At 45.2% G+C, this 22,579-nt stretch overlaps 1 protein-coding gene across 6 annotated transcripts in view; it reads left to right on the top strand.

The window, feature by feature from the left end:
• The window catches only part of LOC107396067 (GRAM domain-containing protein 4), a 46,170-nt gene that overhangs the window by 10,806 nt on the left and 12,785 nt on the right, over positions 1 to 22,579 (top strand). For 3 of the 6 annotated variants that reach the window (XM_054734152.2, XM_054734153.2, XM_054734156.2), the window contains 16 exons: positions 927 to 1,047; positions 1,117 to 1,184; positions 1,261 to 1,393; positions 4,178 to 4,203; positions 4,511 to 4,602; positions 4,751 to 4,842; positions 5,385 to 5,433; positions 5,556 to 5,627; positions 5,700 to 5,743; positions 5,824 to 5,933; positions 6,222 to 6,376; positions 6,548 to 6,565; positions 9,613 to 9,760; positions 9,843 to 9,936; positions 12,750 to 12,840; positions 13,145 to 13,213. In XM_054734152.2, the coding sequence (XP_054590127.1) occupies positions 927 to 1,047; positions 1,117 to 1,184; positions 1,261 to 1,393; positions 4,178 to 4,203; positions 4,511 to 4,602; positions 4,751 to 4,842; positions 5,385 to 5,433; positions 5,556 to 5,627; positions 5,700 to 5,743; positions 5,824 to 5,933; positions 6,222 to 6,376; positions 6,548 to 6,565; positions 9,613 to 9,760; positions 9,843 to 9,936; positions 12,750 to 12,840; positions 13,145 to 13,213 (1,382 nt within the window). Of the gene's footprint in view, positions 1 to 926; positions 1,048 to 1,116; positions 1,185 to 1,260; positions 1,394 to 4,177; positions 4,204 to 4,510; positions 4,603 to 4,750; positions 4,843 to 5,384; positions 5,434 to 5,555; positions 5,628 to 5,699; positions 5,744 to 5,823; positions 5,934 to 6,221; positions 6,377 to 6,547; positions 6,566 to 9,612; positions 9,761 to 9,842; positions 9,937 to 12,749; positions 12,841 to 13,144; positions 13,214 to 15,172; positions 20,518 to 22,579 lie in introns of those variants that run through there. The other 3 variants (XM_015975591.3, XM_015975595.3, XM_054734154.2) reach the window with 3 other exon arrangements.

Here is a 22,579-nt window from a genome sequence, read left to right as displayed (position 1 = left end):
AATTTGGGCATCTTACTGTAAAAAAATATATCATTAATGTAAAAAAGAAACTCTAAATGAACTATGTTCACATACAGAATCGCCAGTGATGTCTTTTGTATCTGTAACATTTATATCCTTGATGACAGCTGAAACAACGTCAAACCAAAGAACGGTTCGGAGCGAAAATGGCTATTTTGTTGCTAATTTGCAGGAAATATCTAGAAGAAAGTTCTACAGAAAGTAGCTAAGGGTCCTCAGAAATGTAGCTAGGTTCATCACTAGGTGTTAGGAACAGCAACAAAGTGGCACTACCTCACTCTCTGCTGCTAAAACTACTGATAGCAAATTCTACAGGCTATGCCTGAGCGTGAAGCAGCCTGCTCGACCCGAGCAGCTCTCCTTTTCTGTGATTTTACAGAAAAACAGGCAATCACAGTAAAAATGCCAGGGCTCATTCAACAGGACCAGGGCATTGCAGGAGAATGTATGAAGAAGAAATTTTGTTATTTCTATACATGTTTTGGCTGTCAAACTTCATAATGTCCCTTTAAAACCCAAGAGGCAGCAAACTGATACTTTATTTTTCTGTAATCCATTTTCTGTCTGTGCACAGGAGGGTGAAAATGTCCTAATGTAATCATCATCTCCTCTTTAAATTCATTCTTCAATTAATTACTTTTTAAAAATTTACAATCTGGACTCCAGCTGATAGAACTGTTATGAGACTATTGTTAGACTGCAGCCACGGTCCGAGCCCCAAAACTGTTACATGCAGTTTCTGGACAGCAGAGGGCAGCAGAGTGCTGTCTAGTGTGGAGCTGTTCAGGTTTCTGGCTGAAGAACCGCTGAAACCAGTTTGAAAGCAACAACTTCACGTGTTAAATCTGTAGTGTTGCTGAGTTTTTACTGAAGATGCATTTCAAACTCATTTGTTGCTGTTTCAGAGGAGGAGCTGCGGAAATTCAGAGAGGAGTCAAATGTGGATTTGCTGAAACAGGAACTGGAGAAGGAACGCTGCAGGCGGGTGGAGCTGGAGCAGAAGATGACTGATGTCCTGAGAGCCAGGTGGGTCGCCGTGAAGATACAGCGTTGTCTTTCTCTCTTCTGGAACTGAACTTTTCCGTCCACTAACAGACTTGATGACTCACCATCTCAGAGCCCGAAAGCTCCACTCCCTCCTCCACCCGCGGGTAGCAGCACAGGTATGCCACACCTGCTGACCGTCGGCATCATCTGAGGCGAAAGCCTTTATTGGTCAGTTATTTTTCTTTTCCACAGACAAACAGAGAGACACTCTGTCCAACAGCTTCCTGAAGTGGCTCAACGATCGCTTTGGAGTTTATATTGAAGACTTCCGCTTCCAACCAGAGGAGACGGCAGTGGAGACGGAGGAGCCACTCAGTGCCAGGAGGTAAGGAGAGATGCTACAAAAGAAAAAAAATACTATTTTAATGATTTGTCTTTATAACATAAGTTTAATCCTCTTTTCCTGATTGTGGAGATTTGAGAGTATGGTACAGACGGATGTAAGCAGCAACCGACAGTGCATCATTTTGGCCACACACCTTCAAAAAAAATTCCAATTGAGAAATAAGATTTGTTCACTGAGCATGCATCAGCTACCGGACCCACGCGCACAGACTGTAGACGCAGCTTTTGCTTTGCTCACAGCTTCATTCACACCTCACTCACAGGTCAGCGTAGCTGCCACACTGGGACAGGAGCTCTCCCAGCTCCTCAAGCCCGCATCCGGTCTCCCCCACACCTGCGGTGCTTTCCCTTATAATCAGCCACAGGCTGACGTTGCCTGGTGCGCACCTGCAGGACCCCGGCGGCCCCTCCTTTTCTGCGCACCGCCACATTGACGTTCCACTTATCAAACTCATTAAGTTTTCCTGCAGCAACTCTTCTCTGCTTTTACAGCAACGCAGCCTGTCCAGGTTTTCACCACTTGACAAATGTGCTGATCAAGTAAATCCAACCAGCCATTTTCAGCTGCTTATCCGGAGTCGGCTCGTGGGGGCAGCAGCCTAAGCCGAGACGCCCAGATTTCTGTCTCCATAGCTACTTGGGCCAGCTCTTCCGGCGCAATCCCAAGGCGTTCCCTGGCCAGCCGAGAGACATAGTCCCTCCAGCGAGTCTTGGGTCTTCTCACCAGGGAGGCGTCCAGGAGGCATCCTGACCAGAAGCCCGAGCCACCTCAACTGGCTCTTCTCAAAGTGGAGGGGCAGCGAATCTACTCTGAGCCCCTCTCGGAAGAACAAGCTTTTCATCCTATGTCTAAGGGAGAGCCCAGCCACCCTGCGGAGAAAACTCATTTTGGCCGCTTATATCTGTGATCTCGTTCTTTCGGTCACTACCCAAAGCTTGTGACCATAGGTGAGGGTAGGAACGTAGATCGACCGGTAAATCGAGAGCTTCGCATTCTGACTCAGCTCTCTCTTAACCACGACAGACCGGTAAAATGCCTGCAGCACCAATCCGCCTATCGATCTCACTCCCATCTGTCCCTTACTCGTGAACAAGACCCCGAGATACTTAAACTCCTCCATTTGAGGCAGGACCTCATCCCTGACCCGGAGAAGGCATTTTACCCTTTTTCCGATTGAAAACCATGGTCTAGGATTTAGAGGAGCTGATTCTCATCCCAGCCGCTTCACACTCGGCTGCAAACCGCTCCAGCGACAGCTGGAAATCACGTTCTGATGAAGTCAACAGGACCACATCATCTTAAAAATGCGGAGACCTGATCCTCAGGCCACCAAAACAGATCCCTTCAACACCTTGGCTGCGCCTAGAAATCCTGTCCATAAAGGTTATGAACAGAATCTGTGATGAAGGGCAGCCTTGGCGGAGTCCAACTCTCACTGGGAACGAGCCCAACTTACTTCAGCTAACTGTCTGCGATGCGGACCAAGCTCTGACACCGGTCATACAGTCATCATAGCCCATAACAAAGGGCCTTGTACCCCATACTCCCGGAGGATGACAGCTCCGCCCCTCTCTTCACCCGAGTTTTCAAGACATGTGGCCACAGATCAGATGAAATGACAACAAATTCAATCATCGAACTGCGTTATGCTGGTGCCATGGTGTTCACTATGGACAATACATGATGTGCACAGAAGTCCAATAACAAAACACCGCCCCAATTCAGATCAGGCGGGCCATTCCTTACAACCACACCTCTCCAGGTCTCACTGTCATTGCCCACGTAAAGTCCCCCAGCAGAACGAGGGAGTCACTTGAAGGAGCACTCTCTAGCTCCCCCTCCAAGCTCTCCAAGAAGGGTGGGTAGTCTGGGCTGCAGATTGGTGCATAAGCACAAACCACAATCAGGACCCGTCCCCCCACACGAAGGTGGAGGGAGGCTACCCTCTCGTTCACCGGGGTAAAGCCCGACGTTCTGGCACCAAGATGGGGGGCAACAAGTATGTCCACCCGTGATCGGCGCCTCTCAGTGGGAGCAACTCCAGAGTGGTAGAAAGTCCAACCTCTTTCGAGGAAACTGGTTCCGGAGCCAGAGCCATGCGTCGAGGTGAGTCCGACTATATCTAGCCGGAACCTCTCAACCTCAACCACCACGCCCGGCACGTTCACCATCAGAGAGGTGACGTTCCATGTACCAAGAGCTAGTTTTTGTAGTCGAGGATCAGACCGCCAAGGTCCCTGCCTTCGGTTACCACCCGACACACATTGCACCCAACCCCTTTGGCCCCTCCCATGAGTGGTGAGCTCATGGAAAGAGGGACCCACGTCTCCTCTTCGGGCTCCATGGGTGAAAGCCCGGCCAAATAACTCACTAATTAAACCTAATCATTTAATTGAGTTGTTTGGCCAGGCTTTCACCCGTGTATCACAGAGTGGTACGAAAGCTGCACAGATGGTGGCAGCTCCCACTCCCAAGGGATGTCTGAGAGGAGCCATTTAGACAAACACTAATTAAAACTAATCATTTAATTGTTTGTCTAAATGGCTCCTCTCAGACATCCCTTGGGAGTGGGAGCTGCCACCATCTGTGCAGCTTTCGTACCACGCTGTGATGCATATAAAGAATTCAGCTATATATGATAAGTGGACACAGATTACGATGAAGTCGCTCCCACAAAGAGACACCTTCAGCATCTGTTAGAAGGGTCAATGTATTCTGTTTGTTTGAAGTCATAATTAATGTTTGTTTATATCTGATCTCCAGGCTGACTGAAAACATGAGGCGGCTCAGTGAGTATTTCTGTTTCACTACCAGTGTGTAGCCTTCTATGTGATAGTGATTTGTAGAGCAGGGGCTCATCTGTCTATGTGAAACATACAGAATAAACGGTAGAGGCCCAAGTACACACCCTGGTGGGACTCCACCAATCATATAGAAGTTTAAAGTTTCAGTTTGACTGAATTCTTCAGCTTGTGTATTAAAGTATTTTGACACAGACAAAATAATCCTAGATTCTTTGCTTAGCGTTATTATTTTCAGCCCAAAATTTCATATTTATATTTGTGAAAGAGTCTGAGTGTGCTTAGTTCTGTTCAGAACGAGGCTTTAGACCTGTGACCAACTTCAAGAGGAACCTCTCTGCCTTATCCAGCTGGAATTCCGTCTACACATCTGCCATTGCCTTCATTGTAAGCCCACTCACACACACACGCACGCACGCATGCACGCACGCACGCACGCACGCACGCACACACACACACACGTATACAAAGGGTTAACGGTTCTGTATGCAGTTTACTGGTTTCCTGGTGACGAGTCAAACTTTGTCCTCTGCAGGTTTACATGTACGCTGCGTGGAAAGGCTTGGCCGTCCCCATGTTCCTGTTCCTCGCCATCCTACGTCTCTCGTTGAATAACCTCATCTCCAGGTCAGTTGCTCCTGCATCCAGCTAATCACATGGCCAGAAACCAAACCAGAGAAGTCAGTAGTTCTGCTGTTTCAGAAAACACATTTTTGGCTTAAAATGTTTGAATTTCTCCAACTGCTTAGTTTTTAGTTTGTAGAGCTAAATGTCTGATTCCCTTGCTGGAAAAACTAGCATATGGTGCTAGTTTAGCTGGTGGACCAGCATCCCATCACCAGTACCCTCTTACCAGCACCAAAACACAACATATGCTGGTCCAAATATCAGGAAGTGATAATGAGTACAGCCAGGCTAGGCTAGCTGTCACAAAGACATGTGGACCACTCCTTTTTAGAGCGTCAACTCCCAGACACCCTAGCATGTAGGTGTTAACCAGCAGGCCAATGCTGAGCTAACGTGTCCCCTCAGGAGGGAGAAAATGTCGGGACGTTTCTACGCAACCGATAGATGGAACAACCTGGATGTTTTTCTCTCTCATAACAATCTGACTTGGACATTTTATTGAGTTTGGGATTTCCTGTGTTCTGCTGTTCCTTTGCTCTCAGGGGATGGAGGATCCAGTGGAGCATCGTACCTGAAGTGACTGAGCCAGTGGTGAGAAGTCTCTCCTTACTCCAGCAGAAAATGTGGCTTGTATCACCTGGTATCAACGTTTTGAGCATGTGTAACACGAGCAGGAAAACGCTAAAGGATTGTGTGGGTCGGTCTTTTCCCAGGAGCCACCTAAAGAAGACCTGACGGTATCTGAGAAGTTCCAGCTGGTTCTGGATGTGGCTCAGAAGGCTCAGGTGGGCAGAGACTCACAATCAGTGGCTACAAGTCGCTACTAGTCACTTATCCTCTTTTCTTCCACCTTTCAGAATCTGTTTGGAAGGATGGCCAACATTCTGGAGAAAATAAAAAAGTACGTTTAAAAACTTTAAAATACTGTTGACGGTCCCTCTACAGGGCAGCTTAACACTGTGTGTGTGTGTGTGTGTGCAGTCTTTTCATGTGGGTGAAGCCAGAGCTGACCCAGAAGCTGTATGTGGGACTGTGGTTGGCCTTCATCGCCTCGTGCCTCCTGCCGTTTCAGCTGCTGGGGTTTATTATGGGTACGTCTTTATTTCTTTTCTATATTGACACATTCAGTTTGCACCTTCAAACACTTAAATGAGCAGAAAAAATGAACCTGCAACAGAATAAAGCATGTTAGACTTAGTCTGTGTGCATACATCCTGACTTGGAGGCTTGTAGCAGGAGAACTGCTGGACCATGATGCAGGAGAACATCTCAGAGACGTAGAATCTCCGAGCAGGAAATGTCCTGGAGCTCCTGATGGCCAGTCTGCCTGTTACGGCTGCTGCTTGTGTGTGTCTGATCAGGTCCTTCCTCCTCCTCAGGTGTGTATGTGGGTATCAAGTTCTTCATCATCGACTTCATCTTTAAGAGTTGTCCCAAGCTGAGGCGGCGCTTTGATACGCCCTACATCATCTGGACCAACCTGCCCACCGACCTGCAGCTAAAAGAGCGCAGCAACATCACGCTGAGCAGACGGGTCAGTCCAGTCCCACAAATGCACACAGCTGCTCTGAGGTCAGCTTCATGTGTGAGTCATGTGACAGCAGGTGACACATCTGCAAGTGATGAGTGAATGAATCTGCTGCACATAGACACTGTGTCGCTGCTGCGGTGACGTCTCTGAGCTGTTTTTATTCTTCTCTCTCAGCCGTCTGAGTGTGAACAGGTAGGACCTGCTGTGTGTGTGTGTGTGTGTGTGTGTGTGTGTGTGTGCGCGTGTGTGTGTGCGCGTTGTAGGTATAGGTATTACCACCAGCTGGTATTTTTTACCGATTCGCTGACTCATTAGATGTGATAGTGATAGTTTGTGTGTGTGTGTGTGTGTGTGTGTGTGCATGCACACACATGTTTTTCGTCTTAGCTAAATTTCTGATATCGCTGAATGGATTTCAATGAAACTCCCAGAAAGTATTCAGTGAACAAACTTCAGGAGTCAATTCAATTCAAGATGGCCGCCACAATGATATTATTAGCAAACACAAAAACATCTTTAATTCAGGTGTTTTCACAGGTAATGGGTTAATATTAGTATCAGAGTGTGCCTTCAAACACAAACCCAGAGTGGTGCATATCCAAACTACACTATATATCCACACTACACTATACATCCATACTACACTGTATATCCATACTTTACTACAGCGGTTCCCAAACTTATTTAGCTGCCATATTTTACAGGGCCAGCCGTTGCGTGACATAAACGTTCAGAAATAACACGTTTTTTAAGAGACTCTGTTGGAGACCAGAGAGTGGTATAAACACTGTTGTGGGGGGACTTTCTTCGCTTCGAAGTGGCCCGAAAAGCGGTTCTTTCAGGGTGTCCTTTTAGATGCGCGCTCGCTGTGAAGGTCTGGTAAAATGACCCAGAAGGTTGATACTTAGTCTGGCAGTAGGCTGATTCAGTACAACAGTAAACATCATGTTTCTTTTGGTCATGTTGAAATCATGATTATTCAGCATGGGCTGTATGGGGGTGCATTTGGAAACACTGCTGCCTTGCAGCGAGAAGGTTGCTGGTTTGAATCCTGCCTGTGCAGCTTTCTGTGTGGCGTTAGCATGTTCTCTTCGTGCATGAATGGGTTTTCTTCAGTTTCCTCCCACAGACCAAAAACATGTGTGTCAGGTTGATATGAGTGTGTGTGAAAAGACCTGTTCACATTTTCAATGTTTAATTAACACACGGTCGTTCACGTTCTCTCTATAATTTCTGTCTTTTATTGGAGCCGGCCCTGACGCGTTAAGATGTCGCTGCAGCGCTCATCACCCGTGGTCCAGACGCGGTAGATCCAGTTGATCTGCTCAGTTAAAAAGTAACTGGTGAGGTGAAAAAGTAGGAAGCAGGCAGCAATTTTTCTGGAGGACTGAGAGGATATGCAGGAAGATCAGAGACAGAAAATAGAAAATAAAAACCAAGAAAACAAAACAAAGTTGTTGAAATAAAAGTTAGATTTATCCCACTCCATGTTTTACCTTTATAAAGCAATCATTTATCAGCATGTCATATTTATGTATTTGATACAATTCAGATCCCCTTCAAAACTCATTCCAGGGCCGTATCAAGGCATTTTGGGGGCTGAGGCAAAAAAGACCCCCGTCAGATATTTTAAGTTGAGGTGCTATTTGTTTTTATATTTGCAATAATGTCTAAAAGTGAAGAATTAATGTTGTTTATTACTTGTTCAAGCTGTCTCACAGAAGTGTCCTGTTTGTTAATAGGGTTGTTAAATGTTAGTGATTCAGTTAAAAATAAGGAACATTCTGGCTTTTTTCATTCTTTTAAGTATTGAAGGTATCAGATCGGGACTCTGTATCGGCAGATTCTCAAAATGTAATGGCTCTGACTCGAGGGCAAAAGAAACCCAGTCAGCACACGGGCACATCACTGCCGGTGGCTGCTGTAGATGGGCGGCGGACGTTAAAGCATGAATGAATAATTTACATTAAAATGTCTGACTTGGGATAAGAATTATAAATAATTTCATAACATGAAGTTTAAAAGACGCAGAGACCAACTAATGAAACTTAAGATGCTTGATAATCGGTCAGAGGAAGAGAACAGGCAGACAAGAACAGCTGAAAACAGGGAAGAGCTGCTACGGGAGCCCGGAGGTCCACGCTGGACCATCCTCAACTCAAAGACTAAAAGTCATGTAAAAAATATAGCCGAGCCACAGAGGATGACTAAATATACAGCAACTCCATATCTTGATGTGTGTGACATGGTGCTAGTTTTCTGCCAGCTTTTGACCCAACCTGACTCGTGTGATTTTAGCCTCTGGAAGAAAAGGAGGGGCACACCAAGAAAAGTCAAGATCGGAGCATGTTTGAGAGACACAACGTGACTAAACAAACAGTTTTTTGACTATGACGTTGTTTTTCTGATCATATGGAGCCAAAATTCACATCTCAGGATTTGATTTACACTACATGTCCTAAACCACATTAAATCTCATACATGGCGCCGCCAGCTTGTGTGGTGGAGTCGTGCTCCGAGTGCTGATGGATCATGGGGGATTTATGGTGATCGTGTTGTTTTAAAGGCAAAAACATTTATATCAGTTTTCAAAATGAGGTAAATATCCTGTATTTATTTAGAACTATTTCGAACCCTCCAAGGTGCTTTACAACACAACAGTCATTCACACACATTCACACACTAGTGGCAGTGAGCTACAATGAAGCCACAACTGACTAAAGCGAGGCCTTCGTACACAGCTGCCACCAGCAGGTAAGGAGGGTAAAGTGTCTCGCCCAAGGACACAACTGAGAGTGCCTGGGCGGGGCTTGAACCTGCAACCCTCCGGTTGTGGTGTTGGCTTTCCTCTGCCACCGTCGCCCTGATGATCCTTAGACACTCCCACTGAAACACTGCGGCATGAAGTGGGTGGACAGTCTGCGTTGGGTCTTTTATCCTGGTAACTGCTGTTAGAAGGTCAAGGGTCAGGATGGTTTTATGTGCAGATGTAACAAATCCAAAGACTTTTTTCAGAGTTAAACTTCTGCACCCGGATTTCCCAAACTAGTTATTTTCAGGCATGTATTAAAATGAAGATGAACAACCAGATGTTAAAACGCAGCCTGTCAGACCGGTGGGCTAGCCACTCCACGGTGCCGCCACATCGCTATCTGACACGGGCCCTTTTTAGGATTCTGGTTTCTCCACCAGCTGGAACTGCGTTCTGACTCTCCTACCTCCCTCACCCTCATGTTCAGGTTCAGCCTGCGGGAACTCGGAGCAATGTCTCCACAGCTGCTCCTCTGGGTGTCAGCCGAGAGGAAGATGGAGGACGATACTACAGCACCAAGAGAGGAGCTTTCCACGAGGTCTTCAATCTCTCAGAGAGTGAGCGCCCTCTGCCAGGTGAGGACAGAAGCAGCTGATGAATGTTCTGGTCACAAAACGAGTCCAGTTTGAAGTTTTTATCTCTGTGGTTTTGTTTCAGTGTGTGAGAACGGCTGGCGATGCTGCCTGATTAACCGAGACAGGAAGACGCCAACGGACTACATCCGCCATGGAGTTCTTTATGTCACGGAAAAGTGAGCAGCTAGCATCCTCTTTCACCAACGTTCTGTCATCGCGTTGTGTGCTGCTGGTGCGGTTGGTGGGAGAGCCCTGCGTAGGGAAGCAGGTTGTCGTCGGGCTCCTGCGGGCAGCTAAAAATAAACCACCAGTCTCAAGATTATCGGTAGTTTGGCGAGTACAACTGACATTGGTAACAGAGCCCCTTGTTGAGACTGGGCTCTCGAGAGATCCAACGTAAATCTTGTGAGCTGGCGGTTGAAAGACTGCTGTGAACGGTGTCATGTGGCTAAAAGTAACTGGCAAGTTCTGAGGTTGTGGGGTGGAGGCCAGTATGGCAGCAGCGTGCAAAAGCATCACAGACAGGCTCTGGGAAGGTGTGCTAATGGTCAGCGGTTGAACTGGAGCTGGTTAGGGTTGATGGTTTTGTGTGGTATGAAATAAAATTTGATATAAATGTGTGTGTGTGTGTGTGTGTGTGTGTGTGTGTGTGTGTGTGTGTGTGTGTGTGTGTGTGTGTGTGTGTGTGTGTGTGTGTGTGTGTGTGTGTGTGTGTGTGTGTGTGTGTGTGTGTGTGTGTGTGTGTGTGTGTGTGTGTGTGTGTGTGTGTGTGTGTGTGTGTGTGTGTGTGTGTGTGTGTGAGAATTAGGGGTTGCACGACTTAATTTTTTTAAAGTCGACTGTCAAGTAATGAAAATCAAGTCGACTTTGACTAGTCGTTGATGACGTCATACACCTGAAGCGGGGGGGGGGGGGGGGGGGGGGGTCGCTGGAGTTTTTGACAATTAAAATTGCACCCACATTTTCAAAGTTAAACACATCTCTTAACAGCGGTAGTTTCTGCATCTATACTGCTCCACTTCAGCCATCTCCCCCCTCCCCCTGCGCAGCAGCCACAAACTCACTGATGCGCCTGCAGCCTCTCAGAGTTCCTGCTGCTCTAAACATTAAAATAATTATTTTATTTTCTGTTCCTCACTTCTGATTACCTTCAATGGTGTCTGTTTGTTGCAACCACCAGGTACAAAAACTAACTTGTTTTTATTTGACTATTTTTCTGTCCTGCCTGTTTATTATCTTCCTGCATCTCCTCTCAATCCTAAAGAGAAACTGCTACCTGGGTTCATATATATTCACCTTATGAGTTACCTTTGAACTGCAGTTCTAAAATATCTACCGACCGCAAAAACAGTGGAGTGCGCGCTGCTCACCGACTACATCAGTGAGGTGAAATTATTGGAGGACAAAACAGGTGACGCACCCCGCTCCACAGCAGCGAAACGCATCAGGCACAAATAAAAGACAGAAAACATCAAAGGAAATGAGCCGACATGAACGATTGCGTGTTAAATTCGTTTTTGAGGTGGCGACAACTAATTTGATGTTACTGTGACCGTGCTCACGACGCAGATGTCTGGAGTGCGTCAACAATCAGAGCTTTGCATGCGCACGCTGGTTAAGGTTAGGATGGGGGTGAGGGGAAGGTTAAATTGCAAGAGGGTAAAGGTCACAATTTGATTAAATGTCCGTTTCACAGCGGGCGTCAGTACCGGCACTCTGGCACAGCACGTTGCCTCCCAATGCGCAGGGGCTCGTCACCTGCTGTCTTTTCCGAGGACTGCATCTTGTCGCTCATTATCATGTGACAGCGACTAGTCTCTGAAAGGCATAAAAAATCACTACAGAGCAGTGAAGTCGACTAGTCGACTAGTTCATACAACTCCTAGTGTGAATAAGGATTTGTGTGCGGCAGAGAAAGAAGATAAATCTTGAGAGCTAAACATGAATGCGGGATCAAAATAAACAAGCCATAAAAGAAATGGACTAATCTGAGTTCACTAATCGAGCTTAGCACAAAAGTCAGCCAGATGAGATGTTTCACAGACCTGCTTTCCGTCGCCGGGAGGGTGGTCAGAGGCTCCAAACACCTAAGTTTTTACTGTAACTTTTAAGAGTGACGCTTTGCTAGGCTAAGATGGAAAAGCCAAGCAGAGATTTGCTTAAGGCATCTTTGGCCCTTAGTCTGCTGACACGAGGTTTGCTCTGTGGCTTTTATAACCTTCTGGGTGACACCCACATGTATTTCATTCCTTAACCACTTGATGGCAATGTGGCTCTTTCACATAGCCCTGTCTTACAACCAAGGGAAATTCATGCTCCCAATTTAACACGGTTATTTATATAAAGCCTCAAAAAGTCTTACTTTAGCATCAAAGTATTACTTTAAATGGGAAAGAATTAACTTCAGGTCTTAAGCTTGACTGTATCACTTTTAGCATGGTTTTGATCTGGTGAAACACAATGGCAGAAGTTTAACATGAAAGAAAACACAAAACAAACAGTTTAGGTCTGTGGCTGATACGATTTTAACTTAGAGCACCTTGACTTCTATTTTAAGGGTAAACAACCTAAACACCTTCTTTGATTATAAATAAACAGAAAAATTCCAGGGTTTTGATAAAAGCGAGATCCTGGAATCTTCCAGAATGTCCCTTGAGAAGGTTTAACGAGCATTCAAACCTTGGGGGAGAGCCAGGTCTTGGCAGGCTGACATGGACCAGACCAAGTCCTGATAATGTCCGTCTTTTCGATTGCTTAAGGAGGGAAACAAACAAGTCTTTTGGTAAAATTTACGTTCCTGGGAAAAGATGTAGGAGTGTTGGCCAGATGTTCGAAAATGGTCCGTTGGTCCCCTTTTTCTGCTAAGTGTGAAAGAAACCTTTGTGTGAAAATGCTATTGTTCTTTTCCGTGTAAATCCACACAAAGTTAACCTGAGGATATAAAATGTGGATTTCCGCTAATGCTTATAAAAATGTCTTTTATTCTCAGCCACCTGTGTTTTGAGAGCTCCAGCTCCAGGTCCGGATCCTCAAAAAGAAACAAAGTCATCAAGTTGATTGACATCACTGAAATCCAGAAGGTCGGTGTTGGTCGTCACCCGTTTGTTTTTGTCCAGGTGGATCTTCTCTTCTGAACAAACCAACAATACATCTGACCTCTTTGACCAGGGCTTTATTCCACAGCTGACTTCCCGTCTCTCTTTGGTCTGAGCACTCAGCAGCTTCTGTTGATTCTATGTAAATGTTTTCAGTAAAGCATTTAGTTTGATAGCTAAGGTATAAACTTTAGGTTTATCACCCCAATAAGCGTATTTACGTAGCAGACCTGCATCAGAAGCTGATGCAGACTCATTCTAATGGCGTTTCTTCTTCCGTCCACTACAGTACAAAGTTTTGTCCGTGCTGCCTGGGTCAGGGATGGGTATCTCTGTAGCAACGCCGTACACCCTGAAGGTAAGATCCCAGTGTGGCGTTCAACGACCAAATCACATGTACCTAGCGTCACTTTGCTACTGTGTGTTAGTGAAATCAGAATCAGAATCAGAAAAGGTTTATTGCCATTGTCAGTGAACAAACGATTCACAAACTAGGAACTTGCTTTGGTACTAATGTGCTACATATAACATGAACACACAATAAGAATAAAAATAGAATAAAACCTTCAGCTATAAAAATGGCAGGTAATGGTAACATGGCCGATAACGTGACGATGTGTCGAGTACAGAAGACCAGCATGGTTGTGTGTTTATAAGCTATTCACAAGTCTAACGGCAGATGGAAAGAAGCTGTTCTTATGGCAGGAGGTTCTGGTCCGGATGGACCGTAACCTCCTGCCTGAGGGGAGCAGCTCAAAAAGTCTGTGTCCCGGGTGAGAAGGGTCAGCTGCTATCCGACCTGCACGCCCCCGAGTTCTGGAGACATACAGGTCCTGGAGAGATGGAAGGCTGCAGCCTATCACCTTCTCAGCAGAGCGCACAATGCGCTGGAGTCTGTTTGTCCCTCACCGTGGCTCCAGCATACCACACAGCGATGGAGGAGGTGAGGATGGACTCAATGATGGCCGTGTAAAACTGCACCATCATCTGGGCCGGCAGCTTGGCCTTTTTCAACTGCCGCAGAAAGTACATCCTCTGCTGGGTCTCAGGGAGCTGATGGATGGCTCCCACCTAAGGTCATGTGTGATGGTGGTTCTGAGGAATCGGAAGGAGACCACAGTGGTGACGGGGGTGTCCGTCAGGACGAGGGGGAGAGATGGGGCTGTGACTTTCCTGAAGTCCACAATCATCTCCACTGTCTTCTGAGCATTGAGCTCCAGGTTGTTGCTGCTGCACCAGTACACCAGCCGTTCCACCTCCCTCCTGTAGGCGGACTCATCACCGTCAGAGATGAGCCCGATGAGGGTGGTGTCGTCCGCAAACTTGATCAGTGTAACGGAGTCATGGCTGGAGGTGCAGCAGTTTGTGTACAGGGAGAAGAGCAGAGGAGAAAGTACACAGCCCTGTGGAGATCCTGTGCTAATAGTCTTAGTGGTGGAAACATTCTTCCCCAGCCGCACGCACTGCCTTCGGTCCGTCAGGAAGTCAGTGATCCACCTGCAGGTGGAGTTGGGTATGTTGAGCATGGAGAGCTTGTCCTGGAGCAGAGCAGGGAGGATGGTGTTGAACGCAGAGCTGAAGTCCACAAACAGGATCCTAGCGTAGATTCCCGAGGAGTCCAGGTGCTGCAGGATGAAGTGGAGAGCCAGGTTGATGGCGTCGTCTACAGACCTGTTGGCTCTGTATGCGAACTGCAGAGGGTCCAGGAGGGGGGAGGTGAAGGGACAATCTACAGTGCAAATGCATTCAGCGTATCACTGGGCTGCCACTGGTTTGAGGCTCTAAATTGTGGGAAATTAGTTTAATATAAAAAAAGGGGTTTCATGTAAAAGTCTCTGTACCTTGTGCCCAAATAAATGCACCAAGAACAGCAGAAAGCATTTAAAAGAATCTGTTTCCTCCTTCGAAACGTAGCTTATGTGAGGACAACTGTTGCAGAGGGAATGTTAGCTGGAGCAGTGTTCCAGGGCCAGAATCTCTAGGCAGTTACTGTTGTTTGATTGGTTGGAGATGAAACCCAGAAGAGTTTGAGGTGAGATGCCGCAGCAACTCCGTTACAAAGACACTGAATCCAGCGAACAGCAAATGTTTGAGATACTGTAGATTGTCCCTTTGCCGCTAACAGCCATAGCCCAGTGAGGCTGAGTTTAATGTGTGTGGTAAATATATCACCGTTAAGACCGTTTCCATGGTAATTCTATGTCTATAGTTAAAGGCCCATTAGTCATCACACACCGGTGGAACGTTTACTCCTCTGACGGATGTTTGCATGAAGTAAACCGACTGAAATCGAAGCTGACTCTCTGTTCTTTTGCAGCCGATGATTTTTGGAGCCATGATCCACAGAGACGAAGCTTTTGACGCAATCTTCTCTCAGTACACAAAGGTTGTGGATAAAGCTAAAAGCACCAACCCAGAGACGTAGGCCATGTTGGAAACCACCTCCATGCCCCTGAGTGTGTGTGTGGGGGCCGTGTGCTGTAGGTGGTTTCTAATCCAGCCCCGTATGCCTTCACATGATCGCAGCCTTAACACAAACTTTTCTAGTTTCTGTGGTTCCTTCAGTCAGCTGCTGTCTACAGGTTGAGCTGCTGGTCTGCTCTCATAGTTTCAGTGTGAATGAATCAAATCAGCGACATCGTTGGTTGGGTTTGAATCATCTAATTCAAGCTCTTTTTAAACTTTGGTTGTTTTTAAACCGTTTCTTCAAAAGTTGTTGTCTGGTGCAGGACCCGTCCTGACAAACAATCCCCAAGAAGAACTTTTAGGCGTGTTTGAAAATCTTAACCAAACGCTTCTTCAGACGTCAGTATTTTATAGTTTAAATCCAGGCAGCCAATAGGATGCAAGAGATCACCAGAACGTCTCCTCTTCAAATCTAGTCCACTAACAAAAAGTGTTCATATCTTCAACAAAAATGGAGAATAACTGGAAAATAATTTTGTGGATTTTGTCTGTTAGGTTAGCATTTCTTTAAAAACTGCTGTATGTCACACACACACACACACACACACACACACACACACACACACACACACACACACACACACACACACACACACACACACACACACACACACACACACACACACACACACACACACACACACACACACACACACACACACACACACACACACACACACACACACACACACACGGCTGATGTTTCGTCACTGACCGGTGTGGTAGATGCACGTGGTCTTTAGTTAGACGATGACGTGGACGTGCCTTAAAGCTCGGTAACGCCACCAGGCACCTCCGCTTCACTGGCTCCTACACACTTCCATTCACAAAAACACAAACTTCTCCCCTAAGATGCTAAACAGAAGCAGTTACTCCCCTCGGACGTTGGTTTCAGATTCTCTCCTTCCGGTAAAGGTCTGGCTGAAGCTTCAGTGTGGCGGTTGAGCAACGGGCTAATGCTGCTGCATGGCAGATGGTCTAAGCAGGTTGCTATCTTCATCTAGGATCTGTTGCCTTTCTCTACTGCTTTTGTATTATTAAATGCAAATTTCTAGTTTTTAAAGTCTTGATGTTTAAAGACATCTGTTTGCACAGAAACATTTGTATGAACATTTTGATTAGTTTGTAATGTGTTTATTTACCTATTAAAGGATCGATGAGTGGAGCTGCTTGCTGCCATTAATCCAAAAGTCTCACACTCAGAGAAAATTATGCTTTGACCAACAAACAAACATGGACTGGACGAGTTTTGCAGTGAAACTCTTGGCTGCTGCATAATTCTCACTCAGTTTTTCGGTATGCTTTTAAGGTGGAATTGTTTTCGTACACCTGGGAAGAGTGGAACAATTTGAGAACCTGACTTAAAAAAGATTGTTTGTAATGTCCTGAGGCATTTATAAAGCTTACTCACACAAGTTCATTAAGATTGCATCATTTTCTACACAAACTCATAAGCTTATAGGCTTTCCACATACTGTATGTCATGAGCTCACTGAGCGTCACATTACCAGATACATGTTGAAGTTGTTTTGGTGAAAGTAACTTAAAGTAATGCAAAAGTAGTGTAATGTCTTACATTTTAAAATCAGTAATATTGTAATGTAATGAATTACTTTAAAATGAGGGTAACAAGTAATAAATAATGCATTACAGTTTTGAAGTAACTTGCCCAACACTGCTAGTTACACACTTCTGTGTTGTATTGTAACTAAACCTTACAGTTAGCCAATACTAGCATTTTGTAAATGATAAATGTTAATAGATTTAATTGGGTTTTCCTCCAACCTAAAACATAGTTGTACGTGTACTGCCGGGAGGGATATGTACTCCTATATAAGATTTTGCTTTTGATTGTGGAAAAACATTCAGAGGCTACTAGTGCTTTTGTATTAGTTTAGCTTTACTTTTATCATCTCTTCAAATGAAATGAAATAATCATACAACTAAAATAGTACAAATGCTACTTTAAGAGATTATGTTTTAAAATAATTCTACCCTATCATAAGTAACGTACTTAATCTGAAATGGTTTAATTTAGTATGTTATTGGAGTTTTCCCTTCATCAAACATAACCTTCATGATCATCCTGATCATTTAGCCAGTCTGGCTCAATTAGCTTGATTGTATGCATCTCTATGTGTCCATTAAACCTAGCTTATTGTTGCTACAACCAGTAGCTTTAATGGTGGCTGTGTCCAAATCCAGGGGCTTCGTCTTTCCGAGTACGCGTTTTAAGGCTGATGACATCACAGCGAAGCGACCAGGCTGTCCAAATTCAAAGGATATTCAAAATGCGTTTTCACATTTGCTCGTTTTAACCAGCCCGGTGTTTCATTGGCAAAGAATATCCAAGGATTCATTACGGGCTCAACGGGAGATTTTTGTTCTTCTTAAAACGGCAGACTAAAAAGGATTACAGTTTTAAAAGTAAGTTTATTTAGTTTTTACTGCCATATATTAATAAACTTAAAGCAGTTGTGTTGTCAGGTTTTTTTGTTTGCATATTTGTTCTTTAAATACAATTTTGTCAAATATAATAGTAGAAATTCTCCTAAACGAGTTCATGTGACGTGTCCTGTAGTTCTTTGTGTATTGCCACTAAGTTTAGCTTTAGCTTTGTAACAGCTGGTTTAAAAGGAAAGTGAAAGCTGAAGAGATTCTGAAGATGCAAGTGTGATTTTTGTAACTTCAGTAATTCTTTATCTTTGAGTCTTAAGCATTCCTTTATGGCCATTCTTGTTTGCTTGATTGTAGGTTAATACAATGAACAAAAATAGAAACACAACACTTTTGTGTTTGGGCTAAACTCAAATATCTGAAAATTCGTCTACATCCACAAAACACCCATGACTCTCAAATGTTGTTCTGAAATCTGTCTACGTGAGCACTTTTCCTTTACCAAGATAATCCATCCCACCTCACAGATGTGGCATATCAAGAGGCTGATTAGACAGCATGAATAATGTACAGGTGTGTCTTAGACTGCCCACAATAAAAGGACACCCTGAAATGTGCAGTTTGATCAAAGAGCACAATGCCACAGATATCGCCACCTTTCAGGAAACGTGCAGTTGACATGGTGACTGCAGGAATGTCTACCAGAGATGTTGCCCGTGAAATTAATTCGCAACCATAAGCAACAGCATTTCGCAACCGCAGACCACACTTGACCACACCAGCCCAGGACCCTCACATCCAGCATGTTTACCTCCAGGATCACCTGAAACCAGCCACCTGGACAGCAGCAGCAACAATCAGTTTGCATAACCAGAGAATGTCTGCACAAACTGTCAGAAACCGTCTCTAGGAAGCTCATCTGCATGCTTGTTGTTAGGGGTGTAACGGTTCACAGGGGAGTGTTGAACCGTTTTGGTTCGGTCCACTTGTGTACCGTTTTGGTTTATTTTTTCCTTTAAATAATGAACTTTTATTTGCGTGATTTAAGAGCAGCAGATAAAAGTTCCTAGGCAAGTTTCCGCACGGACGCTGTATTGAGTGACGCATGATGGCTGCACGCGCCCGATCTCCGTTTAAAAACGTGATCTGCAAATTCTGATCAACGCCTTTCAGAGCGGATCAAACTAGCTGGCTGTCGCTGCTACTGGAGCCCGTAGAGACGCTGAATGGGGCATCGCTTCGCCCCTCTCCCCTTCCCTCACAATGCAGACACGCAGCGGCATATATGGAAACAAACACGTCTGCTGAACTTTCCCCTGAGACAATTGATGTAAAGTGTTCATCCAACAACAAAAAATACGGCGCAGAGGAAGCTGACTTTTTAAGGCTAGCTACAGAAATAAAAATATGGAGCATCAACAGTCAAACATAACACTTTTCTGTATGAGCGTGTCTCTCATAGCGGCGCAAATAACCTGGGAAAAAATGGAACGGAGCTCTTCAAAACACTGAACCGAACCAAATACCATTTTTGAGTACCGTTACTCCCCTACTCATTGTCCTCACCGGGGTCTGGACCTGACTGCAGACCGTCATCGTAACCGACTTGAGTGGGCAGACGCTCACATTCTATGGCATTTGGCACATTGGGGAGGCCTTCTGTCCACAGAGGAGTCCCGGTTTTCACTATTTAGGGCAGATGACAGACTGTGTGTGTGGTGTTGTGTGGATGAGCGGTTCGCTGATGTCAGTGTTGTGGAACGAGTGGCCCATGGTGGTGGTGCGGTAATGGTATGGGCAGGCATATGTTATGGACAACGAGCACAGGTGCATTTTCTTGATGGTATTTTGATGCACAGAGGTACCGTGACAAGATCCTGAGGCCCATTGTTGTGCCATTCATCCACGACCATCACCTCATGTTGCAGCATGATAACGCATGGCCCCATATTGTAAGGATCTGTTCACAATTCCTGGAAGCTGAAAACATCCCTGTTCTTGCATGGCCAGCATCCTCACCAGACATGTCACCCATTGAGCATGTTTGGGGTGCTCTGGATCGGCGTATACGACATTGTGTTCCAGTTCCTGCCAACATTCAGCAACTTCTCACAGCTATTGAAGAGGAGTGGACCAACGTTCCACAATCAACAACCTGATACACTCAATGGGATGGAGATGTGTTACCCTGTGTGAGACAAATGGTGGCCACACCAGATACTGACTGGTTTTCTGCCCCACCACCCCCCATAAAGCACAACTGCGCACACATCGGGGTGTCCTTTTATTGTGGGCAGTTTAAGGCACACCTGTACATTATTCATGCTGTCTAATCAGCCCCTTGACATGCCACACCTGTGAGGTGCGATGGATTATCTTGGTAAAGGAAAAGTGCTCACTAACACACATGTAGACAGATTTCAGATCAATATTTGAGTCATGGGTGTTTTGTGTATGTGGACACATTGTCAGATGTTTGAGTTCTGCTCATGAAAAATGGGAGCAAACAAAAAAGTGTTTCTATTTTTGCTCAGCGTAAATAAAGCCAAGTTGTTACTGATCGTTACTTTTGATGCCAAGATGCCTGGTTGCTCCACCCCAAATTTCCAGTTTATTGGAATTTGTTAATGTGCCAGGTTAAATGTTAGATCTGGACACTGAACTTTTCTCACTGCTTTTTTTTCTCTAAACAAAAAGTGTTTTATAAAAGTGTCATTAAAACAGGTGTCATGTTTTTATGTCTGCTGTAAAATTTGATGTCAATTTTGTATTCAAGTAAAATCAAATATCCTTCACTTACAGTGTGATTCCATGTGTGTGTGTGTGTGTGTGTGTGTGTGTGTGTGTGTGTGTGTGTGTGTGTGTGTGTGTGTGTGTGTGTGTGTGTGTGTGTGTGTGTGTGTGTGTGTGTGTGTGTGTGTGTGTGTGTGTGTGTGTGTGTGTGTGTGTGTGTGTGCGCGCGCGCTGGTATTTATCACTAATAAAAACAAAACCCAGTTCAGTAACATCTTGGGGAGCACTCAGAAAATCTTTTTTCTCTTTCGCCTTCGAGACGTCCCTCCCTCTGATTAACTTATTCCTGATCTTATCCTCCTTCACTCCCAAAATAAGCATCAACATTTCAAGCTCTGCAACCTCCAGTTTCCTGGTGGCCTGCCTTCAGTCTTCTCCTCGTGGACACGGTCTCTAAAGCAGACAACATGGCTGCTCTCACTACTGTCTTCTACAGCTTTCCTTTCATTCTTGCTGAAACCCTTTTATCACAGCTGACACTTTTCTCTCCCATTCAAACCTGTTTCACACGCTTCTTTTTCCAACCTCCCTGGACCGTAGACCCAAAGTACTTAAAGCCCTTTCTTTACTTCTACTTCCTGTAACATCTCCGTTCCACTTGTACCCTTCACGTTTTCTGTCTTGCTGCAACTAACCTCCCATCACCACCTTGTCCCTCCTACAGCACACTTCACTGCTGCCTAGGGACCCCTCAGAATATAGAGACTAGGTGTTTGGTCCCCATAATCCAGGGAACATCCAGGAAATGGACCAAAATCCTACTCCCCACAAAGCAAGCTGTTTCTAATGAAGCTGCATAAGACGTTTTGGGCACTGACTTATAATAATAAATATTTTTCACAAAATACAGAAATTTTTAGACCAGCAGTTCCCAAACTTATTTAGCCACGCACCCCCTTCTATGTCCCGACCATGTCGACGCACCCCCCAGCCCCAACATCAGGGCATCAGACGTCAAGCTAAACAAACAGGGTTAAAAAAATGTGATCGACCTTTTTCCCCATCACTTTTATTTTTTAAATAGTAATTAATAAACATTCGATACCTTTACAATTTCCTTTTATTTAATTTTAAATAAATATTTAGAGTGCCCAGGTAGCACATAAGCAATGCAATTTAAAGGTTTTCTTAAAGCAGGAACGTTTAACCTGTGCAGCCAGAGCGCTCTCCTTCCTTCTGCTCTGCGTAAACCTGAGCTGGTCACCTACTTGTGCGTAATCAAATGTCAATAGGGGAGAAGATGGTAAGCTATCCATGAGGTTCACTTTTGCCTCAGACCGACTTATTGCTGTTTTATGGTGTGGCTGAATCTGCGATCCGCTGCCACGCGGACTGGAATAACAAGTGCTGCAGTAACATGAGTTGTGGTCAGGTTCATGAGGAGTCACTGGCTGGAGCGGACCCGACTTTAATACGTCATCCCAAAATAGAAGCTAATATCTTAATATGACCTTGAATGAAAAATTTTATAAAACCTCTTAAAAGTTTTTTTATCACGGAGGAGGCAGCACTCATTTCTGCCTTCAGTCTGACGGTGCAGCGCAATGCCGGAGTTTGCGCAACGTGCGCTTGTTGAATCAGTGTATGTGTGTGTGTGTGTGTGTGCGGCACAGCTCCATGAGCCGCTCCAGTCACCACGTCTCGTTACTGGTGCTATTCAAACCAATGTTGTACAATTGCTTCTGCCCAGCCCAGATATGCTCACATGTGCACCCGTGAGCCGTGGTTCCGCCGGAACGCGTCTGACCTCTGACAGACGCACTCTGAACTTCAGATCTTCAGCGCGCTGTTAATAGCCTGACACGTTTAGAATGCTGTCCCACAGTCAGTGTGCTAATATAATAATGCTAAAATGCTCAGATGGGAATTCTTTCTTGATTTATTTTGTAACATCCACAATGTTCTGTGTGTGAGGTTTACAATGTCAGAACACCTGCATGAGACAGGGTGTTAATTACAATCTGCCAGAATGGCTCGCCTCCTTCTGATTCCTCCAACACTGTTAAAAATGATCAAATACGGAACATATCTTGCTATTAACAGCTTGCGCAGGCCAGAGTGCTGAAGC

Source organism: Nothobranchius furzeri, chromosome 14 (genome assembly GCF_043380555.1).
Source record: "Nothobranchius furzeri strain GRZ-AD chromosome 14, NfurGRZ-RIMD1, whole genome shotgun sequence".
Classification (NCBI taxonomy): Eukaryota; Metazoa; Chordata; class Actinopteri; order Cyprinodontiformes; family Nothobranchiidae; genus Nothobranchius; species Nothobranchius furzeri.
This window is presented reverse-complemented; position numbering and strand designations above follow the sequence as displayed.